Raw genomic sequence first — 24,434 nt, 5'->3', positions numbered from 1 at the left:
CTGCTTTTCCTGAGACTAATACCCTTTAACGCCCTCTTTGGACCATGTGCTTACATTTTAAAATAGATTGTAAAACCACAGGGTCACATGACCTGAAAGCTATTAAAAATCATAACACAGCATTTATGAATAATATTTTGTCTGTTTTAAATAGAAAAAGTGCTACTATACAATAAAGGGCTGTGTCCTCTTTGGGCCATGTGACTACAGTTTATAATGTGAACCAATGACTCACATAACGTTGGAGCTATTATAAAACAGGACACATTATTCATAGAGTAGACTAGTACTGTTTATTCATATTTTTTTCAATATAGCTTCCATGTCATGTGACTGAGGGGTTCATTATTTTAAAATGTGTTATCATATGGCCCAATCACTCTTTACTCTACATTAGTACCTTGTCTATTTATTCGTATTTCTTTCATAAATATGATTTTCCCCCAAAGCTTTCACGTCATATGTTCACAATCTATTCTAAAATGTGGGGCCATATGGACCAGCAAGGCCACAGCGGCTTTGTATCTGTGTTGTTGATGCTACATGCTGTTGCACTGTATATTTTACAATCGTACTATTGTACAATACATAGGGTATAAGTCCCCGAAGCCAGCCCCATCCGCAGATGCTCCACAGAGCTAACGTCTAAAGAATGTAATGTGGGCGTAACGTGATGTATCAAATGTGGCTGTACAACATCAACACCCTCCTCCTTCTCCACCTCCAGCCCCACCCGTTTGATTTCCCCGTCCTCTCAAGTCACAACCTGAACAAAACTTCATGTGCATGAATCGATGTTGAGAAATAAGGCAAGAATGCGCGTAGGAACGGGGCTGCGCGATAAAACCACTGTGATTTAGGCCTTACTCCATGTTGTGGGTGAAACTTTTAAAGCTGCGACTGGAACTATGAGCGAAAACGACATTTTCGAGATGGACTCCGTCTGTGACACAGAAGAGTTGGAGGGTGATACTGAACTTGGCATGATAGACGAGGAAGTCGGTGAGAGAACTACTTCTTTCAAAAGACATTTGTGGTTCGGTCTCATGTCTGGGAATGTGACCACCGACTCATTCATCTCCACTCTGCAGTTTGTTCTCAGTTTACACAGTGGTGCTTCAATGGGTGTAACTTTTAACTACTGGGCCATAATCAAGTATATTTATTCTTATGATATTTAAGTAGTGGATACTTAAGTACTTTAGGGAAACTTGTACTTTACTTGAGTATTTTTATTTTCTACTACACCACATTTCAGAGGGAAATATTGTATTTTTCCATTGCATTTATTTTAAATAGGCAGTTTCTAATAGTTTGACAATCTAGATTGTGCAAACAATACATATGGTAATCTTAAAAAAGTATGTTGCAGTTAAATTAAACAACCCAACAGTTAAAATTAGCTCCTACCTGAGCAGCTATGGCATTAAAATGCAGCCTAAAGGTTGATAGACCAGTTATAATAAGTAGTGTAACACTGACATGCACCATGTTGCTGCCTAATGAATGCTTTTGCTTTTGGAACAGTCTGTGCTGCTGACAGCTGCTTGATGTCCTAACACGAATACAATACTGTTTTCACATTTCTGCCATCACGAAACACAAGTCCCTTTGTGTTATCATTTTTTAAAGGCTGGTGCAGTCGAAGTAGATGATGAGAAAATGAAGCTGTGAGTAGTGGGAGTCTGTCTGACCCTCAAAACGTGTGTGACAGAACAACTGTGCTCAACAGCAGTGGGGGTGTGGTGTGCACATTTTTGACAAGGCACAAGTCCACACCACCATATCTGCAACATAAAAGAACATAGATAACAGATATTACTCTATCACCAGTTGAACAAATACATCTAAAATTCCTGTTTATTTCACAGACGTGGTGTGTACAGTGAAGTGATGGCATCCCTCCACACTCTTTTGTTTCTTGCATGTTTTACATTCCTCACGATACCAGCTGAAGCCACCACTTAACCCTCGAACAAAATAAACTCCGGGCCGTCTCTTGAAGCACACGTTAAAAACAGATGTCAGGACCAACTCTTGTATTTTATGGTGTATGATTTCTCCATCTGTTAGCGCCTTCGTGTCTGTCTTGTCCACAGTGACATACTCACCTAAAGACAAATGGTTCTTGAGGGTTACCATTAGCAGTTGCCAGTCATTTGTAAAAGGCCTTGACTATATGGAAATTACCACCATTATCGCTTTTCACACTGAATTATTAATGTTGACTCTTTGTTGCAGCCTGTGTAAACAGCAATGGACGGTTTGTTTTACCAGCATGGTAATTCAGGAAATCACCTTTACTGTTCTACTCTACTACTCTTATTTACTGTTTGTTGTTGCAGCCTGTTGCTACGGCCTGTCCTGACACAGATCTGAGAGGTTACTGTAGGTCAGCGGAGGTTAGCTAAGTTTTTTTATGAAGATGTCCATCCATTATCTATACCGCTTATCCTTGTAGGGTCGTGGGGGGGGGGGGGGGGGGGGGCTGGAGCCAAGAGCTGGGTACAACCACTTGTGCACACGCTCACACTTTTGGGCACTTCAGAGTCGCCAGTTATGGAGATGTATTCACCCATATTACTGAACCACTCTTCACATCTTCTGCTGGATGGATAATTCAGAGGAAATCAGTCACCAGAGATCCTGTTTCACAAGCAAAACACACAGTTACAGGCACTATCGGCTATTACTGATGCAAGATCTTAGAGGGTAAAAACATTACACAGGACTTCTAACAGATGTCACAAAATGCCCCCATGATTGATTCAGAGAAGAATTTCCTGTCAGATGGTGAGAATGACACCATCTGAGTTTAAATACAAAGGTGCATCGTGCACCTTAATGCTGCAGAAAACAATTGAAGGAATCCAGTTTGGCACGGTTGCTGCTGTTTTTATTATTTTGTACTTTGTTTCTTGCGGTGGAGGATGTACTCTTGACAGGAAGTGAGAGCTGGCTGGGAGGGTGGGTTGTGGCAAGAAAGCAGATTTCTATCACTGGTGGCACATGGGCACAGATTCAGCTGCATGCTTTTCAGAAGAACCGGACTGAGTCAGTATAGGTCACAGGGGTTTCGTAATATTGTGTCTGTCTGGTTTAATGACTCAGTTGGTACACATTTTATTCATTCTGTAGAGCAAAGCGGTAAGAGTAGAAAATAAAAATGGCATCCTGACAGCAGCAACTTAAACACAACACTGTGCAAGGGGGAATTTATTGTTTTTTTTCCTTTTAATCCTCTTATACATTAGATCCTTACCTTACATGTGATATTACAGTGACGATACAGTTTACCGGGAGGATTCAGGCCAATTATTCTGTATGTCAATGTACAAAAGTGAATAAAGAGTCCAGACGGTTTCTAATCTAAGTGTATCAAAATAAGAATACCCTAAAGTCAGTAAGGATTAGCAGTTCTTTTAGTTACTGGTTCACTGACTTCTAGTACAACAAGAGGGAGAAGTGTTTTGCTGTTTGTGGACTGTAAAGGGAAAAGTCTTGTTTGATGAGCAGTGATTCCACAGTTAAGGTTTCCCAGGGTGTTTCTATGGCTATAGTGTTTTCAAAACAACATCTGTCTTCAGTTAGTTTCCTCCCAGTGTTCCACAATGGAAATAAATAATCCAGGACTTTCCGTGTTGGATGATGTGTCATCTGCTTCATGAAGAAAGTTACTTATAATGCAACTACGAGGTTCCTAACAGTGTTGATACTCAATGCTTAATGAATTTCCACGGAAACATTGCAGTGGTCAGAGTGAATGCACTGCAGTAGGCCGTGACCTATTTCTTTTCTTTTCTTTTTCTTTTTCTTCCAGAGAGTAATATAACATTGTGGTGAGTGGGCAATTGTCTGCAACCAGTAAAAAAGCAGCCGGAACAGCAAAAACGTTTAGGGATATAAGCTTGTAACAAGAGAGTCACTGGGGAGAGTCAAACCTTCAGACTTGTTTTAGAAAGGAGTAACAGTCTGTATTGCTTCACTGAGCAGTGAGAATGTTAATGTTGTCCTTGTCAGTTTCCTGGTGAGAACGTAGCTGTGGGACGTACATGAGGGTGACATACATACACATAGATCAAACGTGACAGAGTCTACGGCCACGCTAACCTTCGCTAATCAGCGCTAAACCTTTTTCATGAGAATGAAAAAAAGCTGATATTACACCTGACTCACAGTGTAAGGGTTTAAAAAGCCATATGCATAAAGAATAAAGTTTAGGTAAATATTAGAGCCAGAGGGAGACAGTTGAAAGTAATAAAAATATAACAATATGTCAGCTGCTTTTTAATTTGTGTAAACATAACAGCGTTGTACCTGCTGTGTCATATTAGCTCCTCGTTAGCTGAGCTGTGTGTTGGGACAGGTTCAAATAAACCAGCACATTCGGGGGTGGGGGGGGTTTGAAACAGCTGTGTGCTCATTGGAACAAGGTTCCTATGTCATAACAAACACAGCTTCAGCTCAACTGCAGATAAATGGCAGCTCTACTGGATGTGTGACGATGTGACCTTATAAGGTCCGTTCCACACAGGTGATCCAGGGGAGGCACCACACATAATAATGTACTTCTCACAAAAGGGCGCTTCAGGACATGTGCCTCAGCAGTCAGCTCTCTGCTTTTCCACTTCAGCTGCTGCTATCATTAACTTCCAAGAAATTAATTGAGAAATACGACTGGAGCCATTTACAGCATGTGTTTTATCAATTATAGTATAGTTGCCCTCGATTATAATAAAAATAACTTTTTATCAGTCTGTGTTTTTTAATACAAATGTACAGCATAATGTAGAATCTCAATAGAATATCAACAATCTGTGAAATATTTTTATAATATATTTGCAGAGGCAGTCATTCTTACAATACATTATGATTTTCTTTCTTTTTTTTTTGACCTCAAGATAATGAGTAATCCTCTCTGGCTGATGTGTTGCCGATTTAAGATCATACATGGTGAAAAATGTCAACTAGAATTTAATAAATAATCAGAGCTGTAGAAATCAGCACATGACCTATTCAAACAGATTTCTTACAGCTGAACAATAGATTTCAATATAACAGGATTTTATATACATATTTAATATACATAAACAAATACCCATAAAAATTCTTGAATGCAAAACAAATTTTGTACATGCATTTTATACAAGCTGACAATGATTCATCTGTGATGACAACATGATGATATCAACCCGATCCTCTATCAGTCAGGCTTTAGTTTGGGATTTCTTGATCATTATCATATGTGTTTTCCCATTCATGTGTCTCATCTGTTTTTTGTTTGTTCGTTTTCTTTTTCCACAGTTTATCCCGAGGAGTTTTTACCAACATATCACTCAATTAAAGAAGGAACAAGAATAATCAAAACACAACTGGTGAGTCAGCACAGTCATTCAGATTATTAATGATCATGACATACAACCCAAGGGATATCAAGAAATGTTTAGCAGGTGTTGCATCATGAGACACGGTTGCCAAATCTCTCCACAAAACACACCGATATCAAATCATGCAAGTAGTTACATATGCCTGCAAGGACTTTATTATTACTGAGGGGTGTCACAAGTCTGATTGTGTGGCCAGAGAGAGAGAGAGAGAGAGAGAGAGAGAGAGAGAGAGAGAGAGAGAGAGAGGGGCAGAGAAACGAAGGGCGGGTGTCCCAATGTTTGGTGACTCTTCCCATTTCTCCTGCATGGCCCACATCACAGGTTAAATAGGCCGGTCAAGATCAGTATTTAACAGTATATCTCTGCGCAGGCTTTGTGCTCACTGGTCGTCCTCGCATCTCTCTGTTCAACATGTATGACATTATGGACGAAGAGGAGTATGAGTTTCAGCCCACAGAATTGCCCGATAAGCCTTGTTTTTGCCCTCAGGCAGAGTTCAACAACAAACCCGACTCCTTGTTCTTCAACGATGGTGTGAGGCGGATCGATTTCATCCTGGTCTATGAGGATGAGGATAAGAAGGAGTATGAGAAGAGGCACACCTTCCAGCGTCGAAAGGTAGGTCTTTCATTTTTTAATGTCTTTAAGCCGGGTTGTTTGGATACAGTATATCATATCACGGCTGCAGATATTTCAAATGGTGCTCACATAAAACTATACTGTACTACTGTATGTTACGATATTAATTTTTTGATGTAGAGTAGAGAGATAAGAGGAAAATGTGGGGAGAGAGTGGCGGGGCAATAAAGGTCCACAGCCGGACTGGAACTAGGGAAGCTGAGATTACACAGTCAAAGCTCCAAGTCCCTTAGGCAACTAGAAAACTGAAATACAAATAAGTGACAATATGACAGAGATGACAGTTAAGCTCTGAATCTTAAATTTAGAGTTTTTAAAGAAAGTTTGATAGCACATTATTTGTCTTAATGAATAACACAATGGAAATGACATTTTGTAATTATGTTTGCAGTTTAAAGTCATGAAGCCATACATGAATCGTACGCAAAACACATTTGACTGTGAAATCTTCATTACTACTCCTAAGAAAATATATGGTCAAGTGAAGTCCAACATGCCTTGTATGTACTATTACACATACAAAGTGTATTGACTCTTGCCTATTTGTAAAGGGAGTTTTTATTTGCTCCAGGACGGCGGACCGTGACGTTACATTAATTAATCGTGACGGTCAATGTTCAAGCACAGTGTGTTAAATATCACTTTAGCTTTTTCTTATCCAGGAACTAGAACAGCTGAGCATACCTTGTTTTTGTAGGTGCTTTCTACTGCTTTAGCTGTGATGCATTCAGTACAGCTGCTGCTTAGAGGGAAGACGTGGAAATGAAGAGCGCTACTCTTTCACTCAAACCAGATCAGTCTGGTCATAAGTTTCCCCGTCTAAGCTTGAACTCTGTCTGACTTATTATTATTTTAGCCAAATTTATCTCAGCCCAGAAATCTAAAACTTTTACAGAATGGAGAGTAATTTCTTGCTTCTGCTGTGTCATTAAAAACATAAATATTTAACGTGCCACCTACTTTTTGTCGACACATCACAAATCTAAATGTCAGTGATCTGTGCAGGGATTGAAATGTACAAACATAGGACACTGAGACATGAGCTGACATACCGAGGTTGTTTTTTTGCTACCCACACCTTTCACAAGAGGGTTACAGTGAGGGATGTGCAATATGCAACACAATGCTTTGGAAATACTGTTGATCCACAGACCTTAGAGGCTGTTACCTGCAGTGTCGCAACTGTAAACCTGAGAAGGCTAAAATCCAAAATCAGTAAATGGGAAAAGGAGTGAATGGAGGTAAAGGGTGAAGACATGCCTTACAAATCTTACAACCGTCTCTAGAAGATGATGAGTCAAGTGCTGAAGACCGTTGTTGCGAGTCAGAGCTCGTGAGCTTCTTCGCCGCAGATTCTCTGAGACTGAGGTAATTCCTCGTTCATAATCACGGCAAGCCAAACTCAAGTCAAGAGAGGGACGAGGAGTGCAGCCGTCTCCACCGGCCACACCCATGACTTTATCTCTTTTTCTGCCCAGAATCTCGACTGCTGGAAGGGGGTGGATCAATTCAGATAGTGTTGGATAAATTGTTAGTTTAAAATGATGCTGAATTTGCTGTTGTATAATATTCCGTTATGCGTGTCTAAAAATTCCATGCACTTGCGGTATTTACTGTGCGTCATGAAAACAGTTCTGACTAAAGCAGAATTTTGACTAAAATTTTTCAACAGAACAGGGTTGACATAGATATGTAAACATACAGGCAGGTGACAGATTGAAGTTTGTGTTCACTCAGAAGCACTGACTTCTCTTGGATGATAACTGGATCAACTTATCAAAATGTCTAAAAGCACTTGGACCAAGATTTAATAATTTGATGAGCTACTTTTTCTATTACTTGAATGTTTTATATATATGTATATGTATGTATATATATATATGTACATATTTCTTTTAACAGATACAGTGCTCTGCAGCATGCCTTTTTGGCTCTTGCATTTAGTTATGATATACCTGCACAAACCTGCACAGACTTGCTGGCAGTATTTCCATTCACGGGGCTTATGTACAGTGTAAGTAATGGCAGTGCTGTGGAAATGGAAATGGAAAAATTTGTTCAAGTAAATGAGCTGTAAACTCTTTAATGATCTTAAACGTAATCTCACAACAACAATATTGATGATATTGGATCACATAAAGGTGATCAAGGTGATAATGTGCGAATAGACACATTCTCTACATTAAATACCACAATAGAAATAAGAAATAAGACTCTGTTGTGTCTTCCTGAAACACTTCTGTGTACATTCAAATTTACTCTGCTGGCTTTGACCATACACTGAGTCGTGCATATAGCCAGATAGGCTGACATCTGGTACAGAAAATGAATAACGTCCAGGGAGGAGAGAGGAGGGGTGCGCATTAAAACAAGAAGCTCACTGAGACCCTTTCCTGTGTTCTTCTCTGCAGAGACGGCGAGAGTACTTTGAGGCCAGCTTGATGAAGATGGGAGTGGAGCTGGAGGCCACACAATCTGTACGTGGACTGCACTCAACACTGAACTGTTGTTTCTCTTCCCGCCTCGCTCTCTTTTCCTTCAACTAAACTCTCCTGGTGTTCTGCAGGTAATAGATGAGAAACTGATGTTCGTCAAGGTGCACATGCCATGGGAGGTGCTGTGCACCTACGCCGAGGTCCTGCACATCAAGCTCCCGATCCAGCCCAACGACCTGTCCTCCCGCCCCTCCCCATGGCGCCATTTCTCCTGCATCACCAAGCACTTCTACCCCAACGAGGAGCTGATCAGCAAGGAGACGGAGTACTTCACCGCCCCCTTTGAGAAGGACCGTCTGGACTACTTCTACATTAAGGACAAGGATGTCTTCTTCACTCCGTCCATGAGGAGCAGGATGGCAAGTTCTCACATGCTGCAGTCAGTTCAGGCCTCCCACGTGTTCTTTTTACTAGCTTATTTTTGGGAATGACGTCGGTTAAGGATCCCTGTTGGGCTGTAAACATCCTGTGCGCAACAGCTGATGTTATAAATATAATAAGAGCAGCTCAGGAAGAGCCCTGTTGAAGTTACAGAAAATCATGTTATCTGTGTTGTCCCAACTGATTCTATAATAGCATTAAGTATGTAAACAGATTGGTAGCATAAACATAACTTGACAATTTCTTTTCCCAGGCATATTACATCCTGAGTCGGGCCCCCTACGAAATAAGAGGAAATATAAAGAAGTTTGGCATCACCAAACTACTGGATGGTGGAGTGTACAAAGCTGCCTATCCCCTCCACGACGTGAGCGGCACTTTTTAGTTTATGTCTGTTTTGTGTAGCTAATTGCATACGGTAGTGTTTTGGTGAAATTAGTTTCACAATATATGATATCCTGATATATATATATATATATATATATAGTATGTATATGCACAGTTATTTCCTCTGTTGGCTTTTACAGTGCAGGTTCAACGTCAGGTCCACAGAAGAGGGCTGTCCCAACGAGAGATTTCTGCTCTATGAAGAATGGGCTCATCCCAAAAGCTTCTACAAGATGCAACCACTCGACCTCATAAGGTGAACAGAATAAACCTTTATGTTCACAAAAATGAACATAACAGAGAAAAATGATCTGAAGGGTACTGGAACTCTTTCATGACAGTAGTTATCATTGAGAAACAACCTTTTCTTTTCCACAGGAAGTATTATGGGGAGAAGATTGGCATTTACTTTGCCTGGTTGGGTTTCTACACAATAATGCTCACTATGGCTGCTGCTGTGGGACTGGGTTGCTTCATTTATGGATACAAGACTCAAGAAACCAGCACCTGGAGGTACATTTCCCTGTAGACACTTCCTGGAACATTCTGAGATCTTGTCGACGAACTCATTATATATTCAACCATCATTATTTTATTTTGTATCAAAGTTATTTTAAAAACTTACTACCTTTTTCCTTCATCAGTGGATGGATTTTACTCAGTTGTCATTGAGATGGCTCCTTTGTCACCAGGTGACTCTCTCGCTCTATACTTAGGTCAAGTGAGCTGTCTCCGTGACAACCGAGCAAACTGCAACCGCTGATGAAACCGCTGAAAACTGAAAAAGTTGTCAAAATAATCATCGGAGATCAACCAGCAGCAATTACTTTGCAGTATTGTTTATTTAAGAAGGACACTTTATTTTTCTGTTTTATGTGCAACATTCATTCATATTTCACCTGTTTATCTCTGTGCTGCAAAACTATTTCTTTACAAATGATTAATTTCACTTTCTCTGTTCTGCAGTAAAGAGGTGTGCGACCCAGAGATCGGAGGAAATATAGTGATGTGTCCACAGTGTGACAGGTTCTGCAATTACTGGAGGTTAAACACCACTTGTGAATCTTCAAAAGTAAGTGTTTTTTTTATTTTTTTATTTCAACATGAGGAAAATATGCAGAATATGTTCATAAAACTTACCGATGTCACTCAGTATGCCCTAAATAGAAAAAAAAACTTTGATTATATCCTGCAAAAATGTAAGATTTTGTGAGCAAAAGGCTTTTAAACACAGTATTTATTATGTTATGTATAAAGGGATTTTCCCTTGTCCGAAAACATTACATCTCTAACAGATCAGTGTGATCACCCTCTTGTGAACTTCATGTTTCGTTTCATATTTGAATAGTTTCTCCCCGCCTTGTTGTGATGACAGTTCTTTACTGCAACAGTGGAAGATCCACTTCAGTGATTTACATATTTAAATGAGTGTGACTGCTGTTGTTCTTCAGTGGCACAGCAGCAGTTAGATTTTGAACTGATTTGCATGTGACAGTGTTCCTTTACTTCCTCCTTTTTTTTTTTTTTCCTAGAAACTTTGTATATTTGATAACTATGGAACCCTGGTGTTTGCGGTTTTCATGTCAATCTGGGGTAAGTTTTATATAAATTCAATAATATATCTACTTCTTTTCAAAACATTCCCACAGAGCATATGCAGGCATGCTAATATCCCCAGCTGTAATTATGACTGATAATTTTACATTTTATTTTGTCTTCATCTTTGGAAGTACAAAGGGAAAGCGCTGTTTGAATTTACAGTGAAGTTATTTCCGTCTTTCTCATTATTGCCCCGCTTATTTTTTCCTGTTCCCGCAGTAACGTTGTTCCTGGAGTTTTGGAAGCGTTACCAGGCGGAGCTGGAGTACGAGTGGGACACGGTGGAGTTTCTGGAGCAGGAAGAGCCACCTCGCCCAGAGTATGAGGCCAAGTGTATCTATGAGAGGAAAAATCCTGTCACAGGGGTAAGTCACATACAAAGGCTCTTTTTTTTTGGTTTTTATTTTTATTCATTTTGCAGCTGATAATAGATCCCATTGTCAGAATACTGTTGTGTAACTAAAAATATGATGATGGTTTGAAAATATGGATTCAAACAAGTTTTCTGTTTTGTCCAAAAAGGATAAACTTCTTGGGGAAACTAAATACACATAATTAGTCAAAGTCCTGCCATGTTGTTGTTAAAGCCCAGTGTTTCATAGTGTTTGTTTGTGATATAGGTGAAAGAAAAAGTGCCCTATACAGCCTGTGGACGATGTGTTCGGGTGTCGATAGGAATGGGGACAGTCCTATTCTGGGTAATGTAAATAAATGCCATTTTTATTTCAGTTTACTTTTTGGTAACACTTTATTATTTATTATTATACCAGTCTGTAATTCTGTCACAATTTCCCATGAGGTTTCTGTAAATCCATTACTAATTTATTACAGGATTTGTATGCTTACATGTTGACAAATTATGTCCATTATCCGCATGTTGAGTTGACATGTGTGCAGTGACTAAAACACTCTAATTTATTAATTTAAAGTGCTGTAGTTGAACATCGTCTCTGTTTTGCCTATAATTAGCACCAAATTTATAGTTCTTTCCAGGAAACGACTTGGAAATGATTACAAAATTATTCAAACACAATGTACATTAATCTGTATAATTGTTCTTTCTCCTTTAGATTCTGTTGATTCTGGCATCCATTGTGGCCATCATTGTCTACCGCCTGGCTGTCTTCTTCGCTTTCTCAAAGAAACTCAGAAATCAGGATCTGAAGCAGCTGGAGCCGTTAAAGGAGTACGTGACACCTCAGATGGCCACTGCTGTCACAGCTTCCCTCATCAGCTTTGTCGTAATTATGATCCTAAACATTCTCTATGAGCGCGTCGCCATCTGGATCACTGACTTTGGTAAGTTTGAGTTGTACTTCTGCCCTTTTCCTTCCTTGAACGCAGTTTAATCCCAAACCCTTTGTTATCTGACACACGATAACAGAACTTCCACGGACCAAGACAGACTACGAGAACAGCTTAACCCTGAAGATGTTCCTCTTTCAGTTTGTCAACTATTACTCTTCCTGTTTCTACATCGCCTTCGCCAAAGGGAAAGCAGTTAGCTATCCCGGACAGCCTGTTTATCTTTTGGGAAAATACCGTAACGAGGAGGTAGGATTTGTCCATCTACCTGTTGTGTGTTTAACTTACTCACTTGTTATTTTTCAGTCTTAAGCTGTGTCTTGTTTCCACAGTGTGATCCTGGCGGTTGTCTCTTTGAGCTGACGACTCAGCTCGCCATCATCATGGGTGGAAAAGCCATCTGGAACAACATCCAAGAGGTCTTGCTACCGTAAGTAGTCAGAATCTAAGACCTCCTTTTTGTCAAATATAAAACAGGCAAAAAATACAGTAATACAATTAAGTAAGACGATGAGCTAGTCAGCTAACAGGGCTAATCATACATCACCTCCACTATCACACTGAGTCACTGTTGACTGTCTCGTCCACCTCTCTGCAGGTGGCTGAAGAATTTGATTTTCCGCTACTGCACTCGTGTGGCGTCCGAGAAGGTGATTCCTCGCTGGGAGCAGGACTACCAGCTCCAGCCCGTTTCAAAACTAGGACTGTTCTATGAATATCTTGAAATGGGTAAGAGGGAAAAAAAAAAGTTCTCTTCAGTCCTTTTGTCTGTTACATTTATGGTTGGACATATTCAAAGTTTGTGTGAATATAATGCAGTTGTTTACTAAGTGGGGTGTGTACATAAATTAGAAAACAGGTTGTACCACACAAACTATTTCTTACACACAGTAGTGGTTAGATGCTACTAAATGTTTACACCAGGGGTAACTGTTGCATTGCTAACTGAGCTAACTGACAAAACTAGCTTGCTAATATATGACCCAGTAGTAATATGGATAATGGGTGAGATATTTGAACTGAAATTTGAGTTAAATATTAAAATACTGCTTAATGATGTTGGTTAAGGAATATTTTTGATATTTTGGGGAAATACAATGGCTTAATACAGCTTAGTTTATTTTAGTTTAGCCTAGCATAATTACTGGTAGCATTGGGAAACAGCTCACTGGCTAGTTGTCCAAAGTTCATAAATACACCTACCATACAGTCTATGTACGCCTACCTCTAACACCTCTAAAGTTCACTAATTAGCATGTTGCACAATTCAAATAAAAATACCAAAACAACAATTTGTGGTTTTAGAGGAGAACCTCAATATTTCATCACACAAGAAGTAATCACTATACAAATAGCAGCAACTGAATCCTGGGTAGTCTTGATAGTCCTCTTCACATGTGTCTTGTCTCTCACAGTCATCCAGTTTGGCTTTGTGACTTTGTTTGTGGCCTCCTTCCCTCTGGCGCCGGTCCTGGCTCTGGTCAACAATCTGTTTGAGATTCGGGTTGATGCTTGGAAAATCACCACTCAGTTCCGCCGCGTCATGCCAGAGAAGGCCCAGCACATAGGAGCCTGGCAACCCATTCTTCAGGGCGTCGCCATCTTGGCTGTTGCAACAAATGTAAGTAACTGTTTACACTGAATTAGTTCATCAGGTACAATTCTAAACAAAACACTTCAGTAAATCCTACTTTTGCAAAGAAGATTGTTCAGTTTCTTTGTCAGCGTAATGTAGTCCAGTGAAATACAGCAATCAACTACAGTCTCAACAATAACCATGTATTTGAATCTAAACCTTATTGTAAAAAAAAAACAAAAAACAACTGAAAAACATAAGCTTTACAAAAGTGCTTTCTTACAATAGTTTCATATGATTGGTGCAGAAATACATGCCAGAAGCTATGAAAAAATTAAATTTTTTACATTATTATTACTGACTATGATTGTAACATTAAAATTTTCTGCTTTCACTACATTAACTCAGTGTCTTGGTGTTTCAACAGGCCATGATCATTGCTTTTACGTCAGACATGATTCCACGGTTGGTCTACTACTGGTCTTTCTCTGTGTACCCATATGGAGATCACTCCAATAACACCATGGAGGGCTATATCGACAGCTCGCTGTCTATATTCAACACCAGTGATTTCTCCAAGTCCAGCGTGCCCGCTACAGAGAGTGGCCTCATCACCACCTGCAGGTACAAAGATTGGCCCATCATTGTGTGCAGTATTTAGTTTGTAAAATAACACCACGTCTGAGTTTCATCCATTTTAAAAATGTCTCTTGCACAGTTAAAACAAATGTAATTATTTTTACTCTGAGTTTTAGTTAGAAAAGTATAAGCTTTCCTAATTCTGTTTTTTATATACATGAATGGAAACATACATGATCCCACTTAATTCTAAAGATATTATTTACAATATTAATGTGATTTACTACTCCCTAAATACATACTTAAAACTTTTCTTTTTTTAGGTATCGAGATTTTCGGTATCCTCCAGGGCACCCCAGACAGTATGAGCACAATGTCTACTACTGGCATGTGGTTGCAGCAAAAATGGCTTTTATAATTGTTGTAGAGGTGAGTATAAACATAACAGGAAACCTCCCTGATACTAACATCATATTAATAAATGCAATATATTAATGGAGATTTCTTCCTCTATTTCTTTTCCTCACAGCACATTGTTTACCTTACCAAGTTCATCCTGTCCTACATGATCCCAGACGTCCCGTACGCTGTCAAAGAACAGATCAAACGAGAGAAATACTTGACCCAGGTTATCCTCCATGAGACCAACCTCAAGCTGGTGACCAAACGTTTAAAACCAGTCGACGAAGAGTCTGTCAACGACCCAGAGGTGAAACTGGCAATGGAAGAGCTGGAGCTTGATTTCTGACATGACTACACAGCACCTACACACATCTGTTTAAAGCCCCTTATGAACCAGTGACAAAATTAAGACCCAAAATAAGGTATGGACTTTTGTTATGGAAAATGTGTAGCAACCAATAAGACAGAAGTTTTTTAAGGGGTTGTCGGACAAAGAAAGGAGAAACCACTAATGACTGCTCTTCATCCCTAACCAAGCTCCTCACACTCTGGACTCCCTCAATATGTTTGGCTCATGTCAAGCCAATGACAGCTGACAGACCCAGTGCAGAAGCTAGGAGAGGGACAAACAATTGATATGACAGCACAACCTTACATTGGCACTAGATGTCCCTGTTTAGGGGTTACAGTTGGAATTTGATAATTGATCAAGTTTGAATTCAGGACTGAATCTTAATCTATTTAACTTTGTATTAGGCACTAAAACTCAAACATTGACATTAAAATAAAGAAACGTTTAGCAGATAGATTTCATATTTAGCTAAATGACTGGCTGAATGTTCTGTGCATCAATTTTTCCAACCTGGTTTGGATGTTAGAGCACAGGGAGGCAGGGATGTCAAGACAGTGCTTTCCACTGTGAATCTTCACACTAAATGAACCACTTGGTGAATTTAGCATGAAAAACCACAAGACAATGTCAACTTAATAGTTTTTTCCAGTTCTTTTGGTTATATCGGTTATATCGCATGGTCTTTATCAGCAGATGGATTTCTTGTCATTCAAGCCCTGTAGCTTTTAAGATTTCTTCCATAGCACTTGTATGACCCCTCAACCGTGTTAGCTTAAAAGCTTTCAATAATGGGGTTGAAAGCTCTGGAAAAGGTTAGTAAGTAGACCTTGAGCTGGGACTTTTTTTTCTCAAAACATTTGATGTTTATTTTTACCCAAAGGGTTGTCCAATTTTATGACTATATAAAATGATAGCTGGGCTATATCAGCCTGTAGCTCTGGCACTGTCCCACTCCGTTCATTGAGCTACATGTCGGGCACTCAGAGCTTTCACACACAGGCAATCTACTGCTGGATAAGTGCCACTGCTGGGTGATTGTTTTACTTAAATGCTGACCTAATATATCAGTATTATTATATACGGAAGATGTTAAACCTATGAATCCAAAGTTGATGATGAAGTGTCTTTTTTTTTTTTTTACATTTTCCTCTCTATTACTAGAACTGAAAAGCTGTGGTGATCTTTCAGACAGCTCATAATGTTATTAAAGTCATTAGACACATGCAGTTAGAATAGACATGGACTAACCTTCAACTAAATCTGTTAATTAAATGTTCCTCAGGTTACACTCTGTACTTGAGAGACAATTCACTTTTAGTTCAGTCAATTCACAAAGCTAAACCTCTTTGTCAATTCAAAAAACTAAAGACAGATACCATGTCAAAGGTTTGATGAACACAAGTTTACGAATACACAACAATAGTTTCATCATTACTCCTAATGCAGTTCTATTTAGCCTATATTTTCACTGAAATGAAATGATCATAGCCATGTGAAGTGGTTTAGCTGATGAGTAAAGTCGAACTCTTTTTTTATCCATGTTGCACTTTTTAAAGTTCCTGTCCTGTGGCATGACAACTGCACAGAGTTTTGACTGCATGTCATACCCTGTCATATCTTGTAATATAGGCAATACAGTAATCTTCTCCTGTGTTTGCTGATACCAATGAGACCAATACCTCTACTGTATTATTGCCTCACCTTGTGATTTAACAAAGGTACTATAACCACCATGTATGTAAACAGTATCATTCGAGCAATATCTCATGATGTATATCTCTGTTGTTGTTTTTTTGTTTGTTTTATACAGTGCAATTAAAATGTTTTATAAAAAAAGTTTCATGTTTCTAAATTCTTACTTTAAAGTTTTTAAAACTCTCTCTATGTTTTGTTTAATTTCAACTCTCTACCTTTCAACTCTGATGTAGTCAGATGTTGCTCCTTGTCACCTTAAATACAGCTCAACGATGACATCACACTGTACTGATGATGCCTGCAGCACACTTCTACATCACTGCGGCAAAGTGAGAATAAAAACCGATCAATAACAAGATCTCCCGGATCTGACTTCATCTGTTGTATTAGTCAAGACCACAACACGTGTACTGTATTTCTCTTGACACAACAATATTTGGTTGGTCAAAATAACAGGATGCTTATATTGTCATTTCAAGAAAATAAACTTCTCTTATCTCAAGATGAGATAAAAAGAAAAGAAGTTATTGCAACCATATCTGTACATAAATAGCTGTACCACTACACAATTATCAAATCCTTCTACAAAATACACTACTATTACTGTAGATATATATAATTATGTAAACAGGAAGGCCTACTAATCACTGTCTCTGATTATGCGGAGAGAGGAAAAAGGTTGGACACGTTTGTTGACTCTTACCACTTCCCCAGAGTGGCCTAGATCACATGAGAAATATGCTGCTTAAGGCCAGTATCTTTCCACAGACTAACAGCTGGCCCATTATATTATATTATATTAAATTATATTATATTATATTATATTAGTTTCTGAACTGCAAAACCAGGAAAAAACACTGGACCTGTACCTCACAATTCTTTAATAATTCTTTGATTACTAAATCACGACGCCCATCTCACTTTATAGGTTCAATGGGGTTTTACTTTCATGGCTCTAGTACATTTTTGATCAGGCAGATTTTTCAACGTCCTCAGGACGTCATCTAGATGCGACCGGGTGCGACACAGGACTGATTCTAACTCACATGTACACTCACTGTGTGCATACCTGATGTGAAGCAGTTTCAGACAGTTGCAGGTTTCATCGTAACAATCTGATTAATCGCACTGTTTCTCCAGTATGAGCTCCCAGATTACTTGCGTCGGGTGGGTGAGGCGAGGCGCTGCCAAGGAAACCCCGGACAAAGTAAGTAACGTGTCGGGCAACCTAACGTTAGCCTGTGGCTAATGTGTCAACATGGCAGGTACACTGAGTTGTTTTATTGATGTAAATGTTCTGACGCTTTTGACTTTAATTTATATTTCTAGGTACAGAGAATGTTTCGCTTCAGTCTGGCAACACAAAACTGTCGTGCAATATAATGTGACGCATTTCGTGCAATAGCAGTTACAGCTCATTGAGCTAGACGGGAGAACTTTTGAACATTAGGATAAGTGTAAATTGTAATATTAAATTTGTAAACCCTGAATTGCTACAGTGCTACAACTGGGAAATTGGCAAAAGTGACAAGACAAATGTTGCACTTGTACTGAAGAAGTATTAACATGTAGCAGATAACACATAACCGGTTATATTTTCCCTCACAACAGTTGCTAATATTTGCCGTGAGTCTTTTTTTTTTGACAGTGGTCATCTTTAATTCTTTGGTGCACTTATAATTTGTTTTGTATTTTTTGTCTATTGATTTATTGACTTTGTATTTAATTTACATCCTTCTGGAGATCTTAACGCTTTAATGCACAGGAAAGATTGGCAAGTTAATTGTAAAAAAGGAAATGATACCAGCAACAGAATCCTTCTAAGATTGAGGCCTTGAAAAGTCAGTGTTTTCTCTGCCCCCTTGTCTAGTACTTAAAGTTATATATTTTCATAATTGGATTTAACTGGTAATGCTAAGGAAAAAAGTTGGTCATACAGTACTCAGAGCTTGAGGCACATGAAAACTTGTTTGAGACATTTTTTTTTTCTTAAATTCCACTTCAGGTGGAGTTAAGCCAGGAGGAGCTTCAGCGCATCATTACTGAAGCAAAAGAGGAGTTGGGGTATGTTGGGGGAAAAACACATTCATTACTTCTGCTCCGTCTCTTGTTATTGTTAATATTTTCAAATGTCAGAAGCTCTACATGGAGCTCTACCATCCTCTCTACATAGTCAAACAGCTGAAGCTGATGCAATGTTTTTAATCCACTTATTGAAATCAGGGAACTAGCAGCCGAGGAGGAGGAGGAAGAGGATGATGAGGGTATCGCTTCAGAAGAGAATCCCAGTAACGTTACAGCAGATGTTGCTGAAGTTCCAAAGGAAGGGAATGAAGAAGGAAAGGAGGAAGATGATGATCTGGCAGAATACGACCTGGATAAATATGATGAAGAAGATACAGGTGAGTGGAGTCTTTGTGTACTGTGTTCTTTGGCATTTACTCCCCAAACTAAACGATTTCTTCTCATTGTGTTCTCCCAGTTCATTTGTGTTTATTTAAACTTCACTGATAATCTTGACCCAGCATCCACTGTTTATTTCGCTTCAATTTAGTAACCGCTAGTCTTGGCGACAGTCTTGCTGGGCTCACAGTGTTTGGCTCCAATGAGGAGGATCCTTACATCACCCTCAAAGATACAGTGAGTGCCCTCAGTGCTTATGTGAAACCATCAGCATATAGCTGTGAAAATCCTGCTTAATTCCAGTCAAAATGTGCATGCCAGGTCGGAAATGTCATTAAACCTGTGTAAAAGTCACGACATCGTAGCGCTTGTGCTAAATTTACCATTTTTATTAAACTTAGGAAGAAACATCTTAAAGAAAAGCAATTGTTCTCATTAGTGTGAATAAGATTTATCTTGCTTAGTGTTGTGTGTTTGTTTTTTCTTTTTTCTTTTTTCTTTTCTCTTCCCTCTAGGACCAGTATGAGAGAGAAGACTTCCAAATCAAGCCCAGTGACAATCTCATCCTGGCAGGCAGAGCAGAGAAGGACTGCTGCAACTTGGAGATCTACGGTAAATATTCTTCTGAACAGAAAAATGTTTAAGAAATTTGAATTTATCACTATATCGTTTCCCAAACATTGCAAACCTTTTATATTATAGAATTCTTCAGTATTTAACAATTGATTGTTTACTTTACAGTTTACAACTCAGAGGAGGACTCTATGTATGTTCATCATGACATTCTGCTGCCAGCTTACCCACTGTGTGTGGAGTGGTTAAACTTTGACCCGAGCCCTGGAGAAGGACCAGGTAAGAAAAGCCTCGACTCTGTATCTTAATCTTTTGGATAGATTTCTCTCGTTAGTATTGATAAAATATCTGCTCTGTGTGTGCTGCAGCCAACTACGCCGCTGTGGGCAACATGACTCCTCAGATAGACGTGTGGGACCTGGATGTGGTGGACTGTTTAGAGCCAGCCTTCTCCCTGGGGAGCAAAAAGGCCTCAAAAAAGAAAAAGAAGAGCAAGAAGGTAAAAGCCTGTTCAGTGTCTCATAATGATGTACAAGCTTCTGTATGGTGAGAGTGCAGTCTGGTAAAAGTCGTGTTAAAAGAAATTGAGGAAAGGGTTTTCATAAAACCATTTGCCGACTTGATTGGAAGTAATCTTTATGTCTTTTTTAGTACTTGGGAAATAATTTTTTACATTTATGACACAATTCTTAAAGCCAGGTTATGCGTGAAAAGAACTAGTTTTTATTACGTCTCGTCACACCACATCAGAAGGCAAAAGTGTTTCTAGCTGTTCAACCTAGTTACACTTGAAGGCAGAGTGAAAAACCGGCCATCATAGAGAGGGGCGAGACGCCATACTGTTTAAATAGGACAATAACTGTGGACACCTTCGGAAAGTTAGAGATTGTCAGACCTGCTCCCTTGCATTGTTTCCTGCTCTGTTAGATGTCATTAACACATCGCTGTCTGTGTGTGGTGATACCAGGGGGCAGCAGCAGAGCCTGTCGAGGGGCACACGGACGCAGTGCTGGATTTATCCTGGAACAGACTGGCCAGGTCAGTGCTCTGAGGCCCGGGAACATTCACTGATTTATTTTGATTTAGTAGTGGGGGGGTGGGGGGGGATGCACCTAGTGATATTCAAATGTACAGTGTAAATGAATCTTTATTTGAGATTTTGTATAGTATGTTTATGTACCATAACTGTGCAGGTGTACGTGTGTTATGTAACTCATACACCTTCTCTTACTTAGGAATGTGTTGGCCAGTGGATCAGCAGATGAGACTGTTATCTTGTGGGATCTGTCTCAAGGCAAACCAGCCACAACTCTGCGCAGACACACTGATAAGGTATTTCATAAAAAAAAAAATTAGAAAAACACAGATGATGCTACATGCACCGTGGTTATTGGATTTTTACAACCCCAGAGCTTTTATCTTTCAGGTTCAGACAATATCATTCCACCCATTTGAGGCACAGACTCTGATATCAGGATCGTATGACAAGTAAGTGTCATCTAATATTGTCTCTAGTTTATAGAATGAGGTGAAATGAAATTAACAGTTGATATTGTAAACAAAGATTCACATTCACAGGGTATTCAAAATGAATATTTTCCCTTTTCAGGACCGCTGTCCTGTACGACTGCCGTAGTCCAGACAACAGCTACCGCACCTGGAGGTTTAGCGGTCAAGTTGAGCGTCTGGTCTGGAACCACTTTTCACCCTGCAACTTCCTGGTAGGTTTTCAAAGCCTCCTGCTGGATTTTGAAGAAGACGAGCTGTGAGCAGCATTTTTAGACAACGGGGATTCACAAATTTCCTCTCAGACGAGATATGAATAAAGTTTTTCGCCTTGTATTCCTTTTATAAATATTAGAGGCATGTCTGACACATGCTAATTGTGAATATTTTAAAATGTGATCACCACTGTTTTCATGACCGTTAGGTCCACTGGAACACTTTGTTTCAAGTCACAAACATTCAGACAGAACAGTGGTGATGCCTTCAGCAATGAGTCAGACATCACGTCTTTGAATGTTGGCAAATAGGACATAATTTATGTTGGCAGCATAATGTGCTTTCAAGAATGAGGGTTTGTTTGAAAGAGATTGTTGCTGTTACCACTTTATCTTGACCTTAGTGTTACCACTTGATTAGCAAACCGGCCGCATCACAAATCCGTGCTATGTCTGTTTTGCCACGTCCCACCACTTCTGTTTGAAACTCTGAGAATGTCTGTGATCAAGTGATTTCTAAGTCACTTGATCTTAAAAACTTGAAAGGGGTAATTATAAATAGAATGGTGGTTTATGCAAGTAAACAAGTATAACTGTTCCAGAGTAACACTTCCAGTTTGTCTGTAGAAAAGAATCTCTTCTTCAGGCCACATGTGTTTTCAGTGCAGGAGGAATGATAATCATACAAAAGCACAACCACACTGAATGGCGCTTCTAATGGTTGTAAATAATAATTATGCCGAAAATAGCAATTATGAATTTAGCTGTGTCACTGGTCATTCATAACTCGAATGTGTTTCAGGCCAGCACAGAGGATGGTTTCGTCTACTGTCTGGACGCACGCTCAGATAAACCTGTTTTCACACTGAGGGCACATGATGAGATGTGTATAAGAGACAGCAACCACACTGAATGGCGCTTCTAATGGTTGTAAATAATAATTATGCCGAAAATAGCAATTATGAATTTAGCTGTGTCACTGGTCATTCATAACTCGAATGTGTTTCAGGCCAGCACAGAGGATGGTTTCGTCTACTGTCTGGACGCACGCTCAGATAAACCTGTTTTCACACTGAGGGCACATGATGAGATGTGTATAAGAGACAGCAACCACACTGAATGGCGCTTCTAATGGTTGTAAATAATAATTATGCCGAAAATAGCAATTATGAATTTAGCTGTGTCACTGGTCATTCATAACTCGAATGTGTTTCAGGCCAGCACAGAGGATGGTTTCGTCTACTGTCTGGACGCACGCTCAGATAAACCTGTTTTCACACTGAGGGCACATGATGAAGAGGTGTCAGGTAGGTAGGTGTGTGTGTGTGTGTGTGTGTGTGTGTGTGTGTGTGTGTGTGTGTGTGTGTGTGTGTGTGTGTGTGTGTCAAGCAAAACAATGTTCAGATTCGCTTTCTTTCTTCATTTCTAGTTCTTGCATCAGTGCAGTATATCATAAATTAAGCATCACAAATGCATTGTCACTTGTTTCTCTGTAGTGAGGAAGTGCTGAGGCCTTCCTAAGGAAGGATGAGAGCATGGATTAATATTGCTTGTTCATAGAGAAATGTGGATAAACCTGTGGGTAGGCTCTGGCATCATGCAGCCATGAGCTTGAATAAGTGCACATAGAAAAAGAATGGATAGAAGGATGGAGGATTTGCCAGTGAAATCCTGAATAATCCTGAAAATTGACAATAAAATTAAAAAAGCAGAGATTAATATCTCAACTCTTCTGCAGGTTTGGACCTGAGCAGCCAGATCAAAGGATGCCTGGTCACCTCCTCAGCCGACAAACACGTTAAAATTTGGGACATTTTGGGTAACAAACCCAATCTGGTGCACTCACGGGATATGAAAATGGTAAGAACTTATACAGCACGTAGATCGCAGATTCTTTCACCTCTGTCGCTGAGGGGTATCGCTGAGACCCGATGAAATTCATGGCGTTTGTGGTTGTTGAAGGTGTTATAACAATGTGCTTCCTCACCTGTGAACAGGGAGTGCTGTTCTGCGCCTCATGTTGCCCTGATCTGCCCTTCGTCTATGCCTTTGGAGGACAGAGGGATGGTTTGAGGGTTTGGAATATAAGTGACATTGCAGCAGGTAAGTTTTTTTTCTTCTTTAACACTTAAGTTGTGCTGTACGTTGAAGTCAGGTAAAAAGTTAATTAATTTGAGGCTTAATTGTGATTGTTTTTTTTTTTAGTGGCTGAGGTGTTCGGTAGTCGAGAGCGCTTGGTGGTGAACACAGGATCACAGGCATCCAGCAGTACAACCACAGCAGAGATGGAAGTCTCCTAGTGAGCCGGTGAATGCAGCAACAGCCTGTGAACATGAATAAACTGAGCTTCCCTGGAAAGACATCAGCTGATCCACTTATTGCTGCTTTCCTCGTAGTGCAGCACTCTTGTTTCACAGGAAAAAGGATTGGATTAATGAAGCCCCACTCATGAAAGACTTTGTCCGACTGGAAGCTGTGACTAAAACTTTTAAAAGACTTTGGAGTTAGTTCAGTTTCTCACAACAATTAACAACAGTTGTTATGCACGCTCAATGATGTGTTAAGAAAAGACTAAATGTTTCTTATATTCATATGAATGAATATTTCCAGCAATTTATTTTTGATTTTTAGGTGGAAGCAGCAATTCATATATTTGAATTACTGTGTTTGAATTGTTTATTCAATATCCCCTTCAGTTTGCCTTTCTTTGTACAAATGTACAAATGTAATATGCTAAGACTGTTTTCATATCAAGGAACTGATTTACCTTCCTATATTCCAAACATGGTTTCCCTAGTAATAATAAATATGAAAAGAAATCTGTGTACAAACATTGACTTTACAAAATGCTGTGTAGTCAATAAATAAATAAATAAATACAGTTTTTAAAATTTATGAACCTTTTATGTTGTGATTCTCCAACTCCTATACAATGTTTAC

At 39.4% G+C, this 24,434-nt stretch overlaps 2 protein-coding genes across 3 annotated transcripts; both read left to right on the top strand.

The window, feature by feature from the left end:
- The first annotated feature begins 757 nt into the window (after window positions 1-757).
- ano6 (anoctamin 6) lies at window positions 758-17,155 on the top strand. Of its 2 annotated transcripts, none has more exons than XM_023417983.2 (20): window positions 758-1,002; window positions 5,305-5,375; window positions 5,877-6,005; window positions 8,438-8,503; window positions 8,593-8,880; window positions 9,156-9,269; window positions 9,430-9,545; window positions 9,668-9,802; window positions 10,256-10,361; window positions 10,822-10,882; window positions 11,108-11,253; window positions 11,509-11,586; window positions 11,959-12,187; window positions 12,273-12,442; window positions 12,526-12,623; window positions 12,792-12,922; window positions 13,609-13,814; window positions 14,197-14,393; window positions 14,672-14,777; window positions 14,878-17,155. In XM_023417983.2, exons 1-20 carry the CDS (start codon window positions 909-911, stop codon window positions 15,094-15,096), a joined length of 2,760 nt encoding a protein of 919 aa, XP_023273751.1. In that variant the 5' UTR covers window positions 758-908; the 3' UTR covers window positions 15,097-17,155. The 2 variants fall into 2 exon arrangements, with proteins under 2 accessions (XP_023273751.1, XP_023273752.1); XM_023417984.2 differs by having other exon boundaries at window positions 985-1,002; window positions 5,881-6,005.
- A 664-nt stretch (window positions 17,156-17,819) lies between these two features.
- Window positions 17,820-24,389, top strand: pwp1 (PWP1 homolog, endonuclein). The gene is made up of 15 exons (XM_023417875.2): window positions 17,820-18,004; window positions 18,803-18,861; window positions 19,021-19,199; window positions 19,352-19,437; window positions 19,716-19,812; window positions 19,942-20,052; window positions 20,142-20,272; window positions 20,741-20,811; window positions 21,009-21,105; window positions 21,200-21,261; window positions 21,383-21,494; window positions 22,711-22,801; window positions 23,233-23,354; window positions 23,492-23,597; window positions 23,700-24,389. Exons 1-15 carry the CDS (start codon window positions 17,939-17,941, stop codon window positions 23,792-23,794), a joined length of 1,485 nt encoding a protein of 494 aa, XP_023273643.1. The 5' UTR covers window positions 17,820-17,938; the 3' UTR covers window positions 23,795-24,389.
- Window positions 24,390-24,434: the final 45 nt, after the last annotated feature.

The sequence above is a fragment of the Seriola lalandi genome, unplaced genomic scaffold (genome assembly GCF_002814215.2).
Source record: "Seriola lalandi dorsalis isolate HSWRI2012SDOR001 ecotype SW California unplaced genomic scaffold, Sedor1 jcf7180002054579, whole genome shotgun sequence".
Classification (NCBI taxonomy): Eukaryota; Metazoa; Chordata; class Actinopteri; order Carangiformes; family Carangidae; genus Seriola; species Seriola lalandi.
This window is presented reverse-complemented; position numbering and strand designations above follow the sequence as displayed.

Bases quoted from the DNA above. Each gene is read 5' to 3' on its own strand.
- ano6 (XM_023417983.2), top strand. From the start codon at position 909: ATGAGCGAAAACGACATTTTCGAGATGGACTCCGTCTGTGACACAGAA. The intron at 11,587-11,958 runs GTAATGTAAATA...TTTCTCCTTTAG, and splicing joins TGGGGACAGTCCTATTCTGG to ATTCTGTTGATTCTGGCATC. The intron at 12,624-12,791 runs GTAAGTAGTCAG...ACCTCTCTGCAG, and splicing joins ATCCAAGAGGTCTTGCTACC to GTGGCTGAAGAATTTGATTT.
- pwp1 (XM_023417875.2), top strand. From the start codon at position 17,939: ATGAGCTCCCAGATTACTTGCGTCGGGTGGGTGAGGCGAGGCGCTGCC. The intron at 23,355-23,491 runs GTAAGAACTTAT...ACCTGTGAACAG, and splicing joins ACTCACGGGATATGAAAATG to GGAGTGCTGTTCTGCGCCTC. The intron at 23,598-23,699 runs GTAAGTTTTTTT...TTTTTTTTTTAG, and splicing joins TATAAGTGACATTGCAGCAG to TGGCTGAGGTGTTCGGTAGT.